The sequence below is a fragment of the Podarcis muralis genome, chromosome 14, assembly GCF_964188315.1.
Source record: "Podarcis muralis chromosome 14, rPodMur119.hap1.1, whole genome shotgun sequence".
Classification (NCBI taxonomy): Eukaryota; Metazoa; Chordata; class Lepidosauria; order Squamata; family Lacertidae; genus Podarcis; species Podarcis muralis.
In genome coordinates, this window is record NC_135668.1 from 42,104,981 (window position 1) to 42,118,352 (window position 13,372).

The 13,372-nt window shown below is 44.1% G+C and overlaps 1 protein-coding gene across 1 annotated transcript in view; it reads right to left on the reverse strand.

Annotated features, from left to right (window-relative positions):
* The window catches only part of PDILT (protein disulfide isomerase like, testis expressed), a 23,370-nt gene continuing 9,998 nt past the window's right edge, over positions 1-13,372 (reverse strand). The window contains exons 3-11 of the mRNA XM_028706229.2: positions 11,085-11,218; positions 10,427-10,564; positions 9,138-9,248; positions 8,080-8,205; positions 7,150-7,347; positions 4,319-4,439; positions 3,257-3,438; positions 540-617; positions 1-192 (exon numbers count right to left, since the gene is read on the reverse strand). Of these exons, the coding sequence (XP_028562062.2) occupies positions 121-192; positions 540-617; positions 3,257-3,438; positions 4,319-4,439; positions 7,150-7,347; positions 8,080-8,205; positions 9,138-9,248; positions 10,427-10,564; positions 11,085-11,218 (1,160 nt within the window). The 3' untranslated portion in view covers positions 1-120. The remainder of the gene's footprint in view (positions 193-539; positions 618-3,256; positions 3,439-4,318; positions 4,440-7,149; positions 7,348-8,079; positions 8,206-9,137; positions 9,249-10,426; positions 10,565-11,084; positions 11,219-13,372) is intronic.

Genomic DNA, 13,372 nt, shown 5'->3' on the forward strand with positions numbered 1-13,372 from the left:
TTCTTTCTTTCGTCTTTATTTGTTTGAATACCTTCTCAAATCCCCATGATCAGGTCAAGATTCTTGTAAACAACTCTACCATCCTTCAAAAATCAATGTTATCTGTGCTTTAAGGAAAACCTACAGCTCTTCCTTTTGCACAGTTCTTTCGTTCTCCTTCTCAGGGTCTTCTTTCTTGGCTTTAGATGAGTCCTGATAAACAATCAAATAAAAAAGTAAGTTATGCAACAAAGACTCTTCATAACAAGTTAGCGTTAGAAGAAGCAGCAAACTGGCTAGGCTGGACTTACAACCTGGGGGTGGGCCCATGGCCTTCTGTGAAGGACATGGACCCCACTGGATTCAAGAAGTCTTACTTCTGAGTAGACATGCTTAGGACTGTGCTATAAGTTCTGAGCCACACATTAGCACAAGAGGTGTGGATCAGGTAATTTCACATTGTGAATCCACAAAGACAGGATTCCTCAGGCATGGGTACATGAATTCATTGTGTGCAAGACAATCCTAAAACCACCTTTAAACATAAATGTATAAATTACCTTCTTTCTTGCCTTAATTTGTTCTTCTAAGAATTTAGCAAAAGCATCGAGATTGTGCTCGCCTTTGTATGGGACAACCTTTGAGGAGGAAAAAACGGGGGAGAGGTGAATGGAACAGGTAATTGTCTGTTATTTTGGGGACTTGGTATCCTTTAAGACAGATATTGGGTTGTATACTTGGAGTAGACTCATTGAAGTTAATGCACATTACTAACTTTGGTTTATGAATTTTGCTCAAGGTAGGACTTAGCTGGATGCAGCCCATTGTTCCAATGCTTATGAAGGTCCCAATCCATATTGGCATTCTGCTGGCTTTTGAAGACATTTCCCTTGAACTCTCAACCTGAATCTTCTGTTTTAATTAATGGGATTGTTTTTTATTTCATATCTTGATTCAAAATGTCATCCAAGTGAATCTGAACTTAGACAAAAACCTGCTCTCTGATCTGAAGAACTACCATGAAGAAAACTGCTTACAATATCTTAAGAGGTGTCCAAATGCCTAGAGAACAGACAAAGAGACAAACAACTTTCCAAAATATATGGTAGATTATGGTGGTGGTGGTTGTTATTCAGATTTAAGTTACAGGGTAAATTTTGGTTAAACATTATGATAATTTTTTTTGAAGGCAGGAGCAGTTCAATAATGAAAACAATTATTGATTGGGAAGGAGAGGGGCTCTTCTACGCTAGTAATATTCAAACAGACTGGACATCCATTTGATTGGGATGCTCTCACTCTGGACTAGAGATGGGAAGGCCTGGGAAAAACCTGGGAAAATTGGGGAAGGACCAGGTCCCCCCCCCCATTTCCCCCCCTAAAGCCCCCTTTTCCGGGGGGAAATATTTAAAAAATAGTTTGATATAGTTTGAATATTCCACACACTATTCCCCCCCCCCCAATTTTTCCTGGAAAAAATGGCTTTGGGGGAAAACCTGAAAAAACCTGTAGACCTTTTATGGAGCTTAAATATTGAGGTGGACCTTAACTTTATTTTCTGTTGGTGCTAAGGGGCAAATCTGATTATTTTTTATGTTGATGGTTTCTTGCTTTTGAGGGAAAGGGGGTGGTTACCTGTTTTATTGCAAGCATAATACTTTATCTACACTGTGTTTCACACAATTTGTAAAACTACTACACACTGAATTTTTTCCCAATTTTTCAAAAAAAAAATCCGGTGGGAAACGTTTTTTTCCTCATGGCTTCAAAATTTCCAGAAATTTTACATCTCTACTCTGGACTGCCTGCATCAAGCAGGAAATTGGACCCAGTGGCATACAAGTCCTGCCCCCACCCTCCAAATCTGTGTTTTGATTACTTTATTCCAGTGCATGGCCAATTGAGAGAACTAATGGCAACACATCCCAGCTGCCAGCCTTCTCAATTAGTATTCCTAGAGGGTGAAAACACATCAGGCCAGGAGCAATGCAAAACAAGAAAAGGAAATGCATTTATATTCCAAAAAGAACCAAATGCCCCAGGCTTCTGTAAACTGACACATTTTTACGCCACCTAAATGCTCAGGGCTCCCTCTTCGGTTCATTAGAATCTGGGCATGCACACACAGCACCAGAGTACCTTCCTAAGAGATTAAATGAGGACAAATGTCTTTGAATGTAATTTATGTGTGGGGAATAGGGGGAGAGAGGAAGGGGAAAAATGAAAACCTGAGTAATGTCTTAATTATAAAAGAGTGCCATTGAATTGAATTACTTGGCTCCAGAGGTGATGTTCTCACTTCAGTTAGATTATCCATCCAAATGGTGGAGCAAACCCATTTGTTTGAAGTATTTTTTATTATTTGTGACCTCCTTTGTTGTAAGACTAATTCCATGGTTGTTGTTTTTTTGAAAAGCACAAGAGAATGGTGGGTCTGAAAAGTAATCGGGAAGAAGGTGCCAGAAGTTTCTGTTGCACCCAGAAACGTTTCAAGCATTGCTTGAGATATTAAGTGCCCATTCAGATGTGAGGGAATGCTGAATTCATTTCCTGAATATAATGCTAGTGCTTCTGTCCTGTTTCCTAATGCTTTTCACATTGCAATACCTGTTGCATTATGGAACCGTAGCTTTTTGACCGATCTGCCAGCTAAATTTAATTCACACCAGTGGGTGTGCTCTGACTAGGCTGCCAAACTGTGAAAATCCAGACAGAGAAGTTGTTGAAGAAGAAGAAGAAGAGTTTGGATTTGATATCTAAGGAGTCTTAAAGCGGCTAACAATCTCCTTTCCCTTCCTCCCCCACAACAAACACTCTGTGAGGTGAGTGAGGCTGAGAGACTTCAGAGAGAAGTGTGACTAGCCCAAGGTCACCCAGCAGCTGCATGTGGAGGAGCGGAGACACGAACCCGGTTCACCAGATTACGAGTCCACCGCTCTTAACCACTACACCACAATGGCGAGCTTTGACATGGGTTGACATGGATTTTCCCGGATAACAGTATTCCAGATATTTCCAGGAAATTCCAGACATATGGCAACCCTAGCTCTGACACACCCACAAATGTAATTGGAAAGTGTTGCTACTCCCCTATCTTTCTGCAGATGTATGTCTCAGTTTCTCCATGATTCACGCATAACAGCAAGAAATGTAGTTTTCCTTTGCTTTTGAGTCCACAGAACACCCTTGCTTGCTGCTAGAATTGCATCCCCCCCCCCATTTCCTCACAAGACATCCATTACCCATAAGTACCCAATGAGGGTGGAAAACATCTCACCTCTGTTTCAGATCCTGCAGGGAAGTACCTGAAGAACGGGTACCGTTCCAGGTTGATTAACAGAATGTCATTTGCCGTGAAGTCGATTTTGGCAATGACAACGTTTTTCCGGCTTTCATACAACTTGCCAAATTCGTCCCATACAGGTAGCAGTTTTTGGCAGTCGCGAGACCAGGGTGCATCTGGGATCGAAAACGAAGAATATGCCATTTAAAAATAAATAAATAGTGGTGGTCCTGGAACTTATAACACCTTCTAATGGTGTAGTCAGCTAGTGAGTGCTGACAGAACTGTAGCCAATGTTAGACTAAAGGTAAAGGTAAAGGGACCCCTGACCATTAGGTCCAGTTGTGGCCGACTCTGGGGTTGCGGCGCTCATCTCTCTTTATTGGCCAAGGGAGCCAGTGTACAGCTTCCGGGTCATGTGGCCAGCATGACTAAGCCACTTCTGGCGAACCAGAAAAAGCGCACGGAAACGCCGTTTACCTTCCCGCAGGAGCGGTACCTATTTATCTACTTGAAATTTGAGGTGCTTTCGAACTGCTAGGTTGGCAGGAGCAGGGACCGAGCAATGGGAGCTCACCCTGTCATGGGGATTTGAACCACCGACCTTCTGATCGGCAAGTCCTAGGCTCTGTGGTTTAACCCACAGCGCCACCCGCAAAGTTAGACTACTGAGAAAGAGAGGTATTGGGATGCACTGGCAAGTTTTTTTTTAATTTTTAAAAAAACTTTCAAAGGGGAATCCTGGGAAGTGTAGTTTGCTAAAGGTGCTGGGATTGTAGCTCTGTGAGGTCAGCAGCCTAATCAAACTACAGTTCCCAGGATCTTCCATGACTGTTAAAGTGGTCCAAGTGTGCATGAAATTTGCGCCATGGGAGTGAAAACTGTTTCCGCTGCAGGCAAGTTTAAACTAGCAGCATTTGCTTGAACATACACAAGCCGACTCCATATCAGCTCAGTGTGCCACTCTGCTGCTGTCTTCAATCAAATCAAGTAATTCTTTCCCTGTGAGAGCTCCTCCACCAGAGTCTACTCTTCAGAAGCACAAGTGATACTCACAGAACAGGACAAACACGTGGTTCTTCTTATTAAAGACAACCCGGTCAAAGTTGCTCCCAACCAGGACTTTCACCGGCTTCTTATCCCAGCCTTCTTGGATTTCCTCGCTGGATTTATGTGGCTAATAAGGGGGAAAGAGATAAGGACGGATGTCAACAGGGGCTCATCTTTGAAGCTGTGCTGGGTGGTTAAGTGGCTCTCTTTGCTAAAAGTCCTTGGTGAGGCTTATCTGGCTGGCCACATGTTCCCTTTCACTTTAATTACCCACTGTCTGCTTTCTCCCATAGCAGGAGAGCAGAACTACTCACTACAGTAGAGCAATTTGTCAAAATCTCAGGGACATAGGATGATACTTTATACCAAGTCAAGCCATGGGTCCATCTATAGCAGCGGTTCTCAACCTGTGGTTCCCCAGATGTTGTTGGACTACAACTCCCATCATCCCTGAGCTCTGGCCTTGCTAACTAGGGGTGATGGGAGTTGTAGTTCAACAACATCTGGGGACCCACAGGTTGAGAAAGGCTGACCTATAGTATTTCAGGCAGAGGACATTCCCAGACTTACTGGGAGATACCGAGGACTCGCCCTGAGACCATCTGTGTACAAAATAGATGCTCTATCACTCCATGGCCCTTGATGAAATTCTGAGTCGACCTTCGCTCCATCTAGTTCAGTATTGTCTACCCTGACTAGCAGCAGCTCACCAGGGTTTCAGGCAGAGTCCAAGCGCTCCCTGGAGATGGTAGGGACTGAATCTGGGGATTGAACCTCTGCATACAAGACTAATGCTCAGCTACTGAGCTATGTCCCTTCCCTGTTGTAAGGCACCTTCCCCAACCATATACGGAATAGGAAGTGGATTTCCTTCTACTCTCTTCCCTCAGCATCTTCTGATTCAATATGTCTGGCATCCCACTCATCTTAAACAAAAATGCGCTATACAATGCAGTCACAGCAAAGAACAAAGCATCAAAACCATGGCGTCAATTTACATGGTTTTAAAACATTGGCAGTCCATAAAGTTCTCCATAGAAAGGTTTGTGAGGCTGGTGGAAGAACTTTACTTTCTTTCCCTCTTACATATGAAAAAAAAGGGAAACCAGGTTTCATCAAAGATGTTTTCTTTTATAACCCCGTCTGCAATTCTTCTGAGCCCAGTTAGTCGTTCTGAACTAGCAATATCCCAAATATTATTGAACCATGTCTCCACCTGGGATTCCACCTGGCATTCCACGCATCTCGAACTCTGGCTGAGGATTTATATAGTTCCTTATCAAGATTTATATACCACTTCATCAAAATATATAGGCAGTTCACATAACGTGGCATGCAATATTGATTAAAAAGAGCAAAAGCAAGACAGACTTTAAAAACAGCAGACATAATAAAATGATCAAGACAGAGATAAACTCAGCAGATATTAAAGACAAATGTACATATTAAAAGTACATGTCTGGGAAAGGCTTGTTACGTAGCAAGGTCCCGACTCCCCCCCCCCCCCCCCGGTTGAATAAAGACACTTGACAGCAGTATTTTAGGTTAATGGGCTAAAAAAGGCCACAACTTTATCGGTTACAGATTGTGAGCGATAGTGGCTTAGGCATTGGACCTAACCGACTATATCTGACTCCTGCCCATCTGCAGGGAGTCCGGGAAGGGTTAACCACCAGCAGGGGGAGTCCTGCTGATGAACATCAACTAGGAGCTCCCCCAGGGTCACCAGTAGGGGTTGTGCCTTAGGCCCTAGCCTCCCCAGGCATAGGACAGGGCAATGCCACCAGAATCCTTTAACGGAATACCCTTCAAAGTGTGGGGGAGGTGATGGCGCTACCTCCCCTCCCCTCTTCTCCAGCAATATTCCAATGCCTAACCGCCAAACCTTACAAAGTTGTGATGATTTGCTACGAGGTAGGAGAAAACCAAGTAGCTGGTGCCAATTTGCCAAGTCGAAAAATCTTACCAGGCTCCTCAACAGCGACCAACCAAAGTCCATAGCAAGGTCAAAAGAGATGACAAAATCTAAAGGGTGGGAGGGTGGGAAAACCGGAGCAGCTGGAAGCATGAAAAGGGAAGATCTTCCTACTGCGTCCTGCTTAAATCAAGCAGGCCACACCCCCAGACAAATCAGATTGGTCGTCTGGGCAGTGACACAAATAGGAATCTCCCCAATCATGCAGGGCTGACCACACCCCTGCGCACATGAAGGGGTCGTGAGTGCCCGCAACCCCACCTCCTCCTTAAGGCGGAAGTGGCTTTGAAACCTACCAACCAACCAACAACAGCATTTTTAAAAAAGAAGTAAGGCAACTCTGAAGGAAACTGCAAAGAAAAATTACCAGACTATAGCTAAAAGACAGCAGGGTTTAATGCAATGGTGGGGAACTGTTTTGGCTCCACAAACCAAATCCTTATCAGGATCAGCCTCGTGGGCCAAATTTGACATGGCACTATTATTGCTGGTGGGTGAATGCCTGGGAACCACAGCACAAAGGGCATTGCTAGCCCTACACTCGGTGCTGTAGGGAGCGTTGATCATAGGGTTGGCGAAGCATTTTCTCCCCAGGTGGGTGATAGAGAAAGAAGCCTGCATTTTACAGGCTCCCTTTGGCTGCCAGCCAAAGAACCCACCGATCATCAGCTGCCATCAGCATTACAATTTCTAGAGTGGTTTAATTTAAACTATACATGCACATTAATAAAACACAGCAAAAAAAGCAATTGATGCACTTGTGAGGCTCGATAGGAGCCAGACCAATGAAACCGACAAATTGTTTGCCATGTTATACCAAATGAAAAGCGTGACCCTGTTTGCTTCCATCCCAAAAGCTCACCTTTGCTTTTCCTTCTAAGTAGTTCCGGCAGAAGTTTCGTAGATTCTCCGGGGTCACGTCATCTGCAGGCATCTTGTACTTGACATTACTTGTCAAGTTCAGGATTTGAACAGCAGGGACTTCTACCTCTGTTACCCGGAAGTACTCAATCACACGGCCATTTCTGGTTTCATCAGTATCCACAAAGATGAACATGATCTGAAGAATGAAAGAAGCAAGAAATATTTCTACCCCCCTTACATCCCAGAACAGTTTCCCACCTTGGGCCCCCAGATATTGTTCTGATTATAACTCCCATCATCCCTGACCATTGGCTATGCTGTCTGGGGCCAGTGCGGATTGTAATCCAACAGCATTTGGGGCCTCAAAATGGCTGTCCTAGACGGTGCTTGAAGACTGATTTTTATTTTATTTTATTTTATAACTGCTCTGTGACCCTCAAGTGAAAGGCAGTATAGAAATTCAAATAACAATAACAATAATTTATTTATTTATTTCATAAAAAAATATACTGTTTGATTGTAGAAAAAACTTTAACATGCATATTTAAAATGATATCTTTATGGATGCTTTTTGTTGTATATTTCCTTGATATATTTGTATGAAAGTGCAAGTTATAAATGTGTAAATAAATGAATAAAATATCTACCACAGGGAACCAAGCAGAGGGCCTTCTCAGTAGTGGCACCCGCCCTGTGGAACAACCTCCTGTCAGATGTCAAACCTTTAAACAACTATATGACTGGGGTTATTTCTCATATTGCACAGCTGCTCACCCCCAGTCCGTCACTTACTGACTGCCTTTGGAACTGCATTTGAACCTAGGCTTGCGAGACGATCCCAGGAAAGCAAACATCTACAATGTCCTCAGCACTCTGACATCCAATATTTGCAATCCAGGAGAACTCCAGAAAATGACATGATACCAACCTTCCCTCTGAATTCCGAGGCAGCAGATGTATAATTGTCGTAAGCTGAGCCAAACATGTCAGCGCTCTTGGCCATGAAGAGAACGATGTGATTTTCAACGGGCACGTCAAAAATCTTCACAGATGTCTGGAAAACAAAACATCAGAGCTCTCTCACAGAAGCCTGGCAATGAAGGTCACAATCCAGAAAGAGACTGAGGGTTGTAGTCAGCTAAGCCCTTCTTAGAGTAGACCTGATGAAATGAATGAACCTGTATTCTTTACTGCCCCGTTCAGAGACGACAAGTCTGTGGGACCATTTCAAAGTTTCTTGTTGCAGATATTCTAGTACAGTGGTACCTCAGGTTACATACGCTTCAGGTTACAGACTCCGCTAACCCAAAAATAGTACCTCAGGTTAAGAACTTTGCTTCAGGATGAGAGCAGAAATTGTGCTCCGGCGGTGCGGCGGCAGCAGGAGGCCCATTAGCTAAAGTGGTGCTTCAGGTTAAGAACAGTTTCAGGTTAAGAACGGACCTCCGGAACGAATTAAGTACTTAACCAGAGGTACCACTGTAATTGGGAGCTGGAGCATTTACTAGGAGAGGGAGATAGAAGCAGCTCACATCCCTGCTGTAGAGAATACAGTGGTACCTCAGGTTACATATGCTTCAGGTTACATACGCTTCAGGTTACAGACTTTGCTAACCCAGAAATAGTACTTCAGGTTAAGAACTTTGCTTCAGGATGATAACAGAAATCGTGCTCCGGCGGCGCAGCAGCAGAAGGAGGAGGCACTATTAGCTAAAGTGGTGCTTCAGGTTAAGAACAGTTTCAGGTTAAGAACAGACCTCCGGAACAAATCAAGTTCTTAACCCGAGGTACCACTGTATTGAGCTGAGCAGAGAAGTCTGGGCTATTAGGGCAAATGGGGCACAGACCCACTCATCTCAGTGTTCCCTCAGCCATAGAGAATGGCCCCAGATCATCCAGGGAGCCTAATGATTGAGTGGAGACCCAAACTCAGGTCTCCCCAGTCCTTATCTGAGACTCCAACCACTCAGGCAGCACCAAACTCACCTCAAGATTATACTCTATGACTAAATCCATGGTGAATGTTTTTATTAATCCAGTAAGGTCCACTTTGTTCAGTTTGCCTTCTTCGGATGCTTCATTATGAACGGGCTTTCCCTGGAGCAGAAGAAATATTCAATTTAACAATAAAGCAGGCCACATTCCCTGTTAACATTCACATGGGGAGGGCGAATCGGTGGATTCAGTTGCTGCCTTGTGCCTTTCGAGAAATGATGTTTGAAAATGGCTGCCCTCCTGTGGCACAATGAGTCAGTGTGTCTGGCTGCTAACCAGAAGGTTGGTGGTTCGAGCCCACCCAGGGATGGCTGGGGGCAGGATTCCTGCATTGCAAGGGGTTGGACTAGATGACCCTCGGGATCCCTCCCAACTCTACAATTCTTTGATAAAGCAGCTTTCTCTAACCATCTGCTGTGTGTGCAGAAGGTCCCAGTTTTAATCCTCGGCCTCTCCAGCTGGGGCTTGGAATATCCCATGTCTGAAGCCCTAGGGTGTCCTGGACTACAACTTCCATCAAACACAGTCATCTCATTTTTTGAAAGAGCCGCAACATTTTTCCATCGGTCAAAGCATAATGGCTGTGTTTAATCACATGACAGATAGCAGTGGCCGTTTCCACTAATGTGAAAAAGTTGCACTGTTCTCATTTTATCCAGTTATTTAGTTGAAGCATTTCACTCCAGCAAAGGAAAAGGCTCTGTGAAGTGATCACAAAATATCACCTCAGGCTTCAAATATAAAGGACATAGCACAAAAGGAAAGGAAACTGGGAGTTTGAAGGAAAACAACAAGTCCAGACACCAAGACCATAATGGAGTTCTTGTAACAAGCAGCTGGAAGGAATAATAATAATAATAATAATAATAATAATAATAATAATAATAATAATAGTTTGGATTTGATATCCCGCTTTATCACTACCTGAAGGAGTCTCAAAGCGGCTAACATTCTCCTTTCCCTTCCTCCCCCACAACAAACACTCTGTGAGGTGAGTGGGGCTGAGAGACTTCAGAGAAGTGTGACTAGCCCAAGGTCACCCAGCAGCTGCATGTGGGGGAGCAGGGAATCGAACCCGGTTCACCAGATTACGAGTCCACTGCTCTTAACCACTACACCACATTGTTCACGGAGAGGAGAGCCAAAAGCTGCTGGCCTGTCCCTGTTCCCTTACAGCTTTTTTATACATATAATGTATTTCTACACTGTTTCCACTACATAGGGATTCCACTGGAGAATGAGTTTAACATTAGTATATAAGATACACGTGTTAATAATACCTTTTGGAACACAACCACCATGTCTTCTCTGATGCCAAAGTCAGCAAAAACCTCTTCGCTGGCTGTTACTCCAAAAGGAAGTTCAGGGACATCTCTTGCAGAATCATAGAAAACCTCCACAGCTCCACCTTGAAGGCTCTGTATATGGGAGGGGGGGAGGGGAGAAAAACATAAGAGAAGCCCTGCCGGGCCAGTCCAGTAGCCTATCTACTACAGCATCCTGTTCCCACATTGGCCAACCAGGTGTGTGTAGGAAACCCACAAGAGCCCTCTGTCCAGCAACTGGTATGGAGAAGCATTTCTGCCTTTGATTGTGGAGGCAGAGTATCGCCATCACGGTTCATAGCCACTGATAGCCCCATCTTTCATGAATTTGTCTAAGCCTCCCTTAAAATCATCTAAGAGTTGCACATCAACAACAGGACTCGACAGGCAACTCAGGGATGAATTTGCACACAGGCTCAGTCAGCTGCAGTTTAGGACCTCAGATGTTATGTGTTTGTTTGTTTTGCTAAATTTCATGGTACTCCAGGTGGGGTCTGACCAAGGTACTGTTACTTCCCTTGGTCTGAACACTACACCTCTGTAAATGCAGCCTGGAATTGCATTAGCTCTTTTTGCTGCTGCATCACATTAATTCCCATCCACAATAGTTTACCTTAAAAAAGCCAATCACCACCAAATCATCGGAGTCTATGAAGGTTTTGGCCTGGTCTGTGCTATTAAGAAGTACAGAACTGAGTCCTATTTGTCTCCTGACCCATGTAATGAAGGCAGAAGCTTCTCTAACTCCTGTTAAAAAGAGAAGAAAAGAAGAAGAAGAATCAACAGGTTTATCAGCAGGAACGATACAATTACCAGAATCTTTAAACAATCAATCCCTCTTTCCCACAGGACACTAGTAAATGTAGTTCTGTGAGGCGAATAGTGGATCTCTTTATAATCCTCAGCACCCTTCACGAACTACAATTCCCAGGATTCTCTGGGGCAGCCATGGCTGTTTAAAGTGGCATGTGAGTGCTTTAAATGTGTGGTCCAGATGGGGCCCAATGTCCCACGTGTCCCGACTTGCCCTTTCACACATCCAAACAGAGCACTTTAAGAGAGTTTAACTGAGGAGTGGAGAACCTCAGACCAGGAGTCTGAATGCTGCCCTCCAGATCTCTCTATCTGGCCCTCAGGACTGTCCCACATCTCACAAGGGTGCAAAACAGGACCTGAGTGTTTTTGCCTGGCTGGAATAATAATAATAATAATAATAATTTATTATTTGTACCCCGCCCATCTGGCTGGGTTTCCCCAGCCACTCTGGGCAGCTTCCATAGAAACCAAAAAACACTAAAATATCATACATTAAAAACTTCCCTGAACAGGGCTGCCTTAAGATGTCACTTATGAATATGTCACTGAACTCTAACATTGCCTGTTGGTTGGTTGCCTGGATGGAAGACAGGGAGAAAGGGGTGTAGAAATGAGTCTAAATGTAAATATTCACATTCATTGCTCCACCCACTTTTAACTCTGACTCCTCCCACCACTGGAATGCCATGTGTCCCACAGAAGATTGCCCAGAAGGAAACGTGATCCTTGGGGTGAAATAGGTTCCCCATTCCTGGCTTAACTAATGCACGATTGTGCCTTTCCTGTGTAATTGGATGTGCTGCCAATTAGCTGCCTAATCACCAGCTTTCGCGTCTGTTCAGGTTTGTTCAGGTCAAGCCACTCTCCTTTTTATTATTATTACTTAAAGAAAACCCTGAAAAGAGCACGTCCCGATGTGATTTACATGGCAAATCTGGAAAACACCGTTTAGCCCAACCCTGCACAAAATATCGACTAGCAATTTAATCCAGAATGATTTCAGGATCATTCCACAGCTTATTGAGCAGGCTGCCTAATTGAATTAGGTGTCAGAAGCAAAACCCATATGTTTTTCCACTAAACAAAAGGGGAAATAAAAAGGTGCTGAGAAGCGGTACATGAGCTGCTCAGTGCTGAAGCTGAGCTTTCCCCAGTGGCAAGGGATCCAAAGTTTTAACTCCTGAAAATCCATCTGCTTAAGTTGAAAGCGGTTGTGGCGTTTGCCTCCTAGGTGGGTCATTAGGAAAGGGTTAAATGAGTGAGAATGTGATTGGCCAGTGGGAATGCAAGGGGGGAGTAAAAGTTAGAGTGGGAGGTTTTGAAAGTTAGTTGAGGTTTGGGAGTTGAAGAGGGAAGAGGGGAGGATTAGGTGTGGGTTGGTAGAGTTGTATTGTGAGAGAGTGAGAGGAATTGTTAGGTGGAGTCAGATAGATAGTTGGGGATAATCAGTTTGAAGTTGTTAGGAACTAAGATTAAGAAACTGTCAAGAAAAACTAACTGAAACCACAAGCTTGTTCCTGCACTTAAAAATAAACTTGATTATTTGTTTATGTTAACAACTGTCTGGACTCCGTGTGTCCCTGTAAGAAATGGGGTGGTGGCAGCGGAAAAAGCAATCGCAGTGGTGGCACAGGGTCAATAGACCGTCAAACGTCTGGGGGCCCTGTGTGATTGCCACAGTGGTTTTTAAAGATTTGACCAAATGAGACCCTGCAACAAAATGTTGCGGTATGGAGATTGCAGCCACTCTGTTTCATTCCCCCCTCTCCTCATTCCAACACTAACAACCTCCGAAGGGCCAGGAATTCCCCATCTCTGGAGTATGCTGGCATCTGGTGATGCTGGCAGACGCCATGTTCAGAGTGTGCTTTTTGTGAGCAAAGATTTATGTCCCTGCTATGAAAAGTGAGCATTTTCATCCCATTTCATAGACACACACAACCCAACTGTTCCCAATGCAGTGGGCATATTTTGTGGGGGGTGAAGTGTTTTGTGAAACTGTCTCCCTCCCACCCCTTTCCACCCAGCCCTAAATGCCCCTGTCCTTATTCAACACTCTTGCATGTGCTCAAATTTATTAAGTTT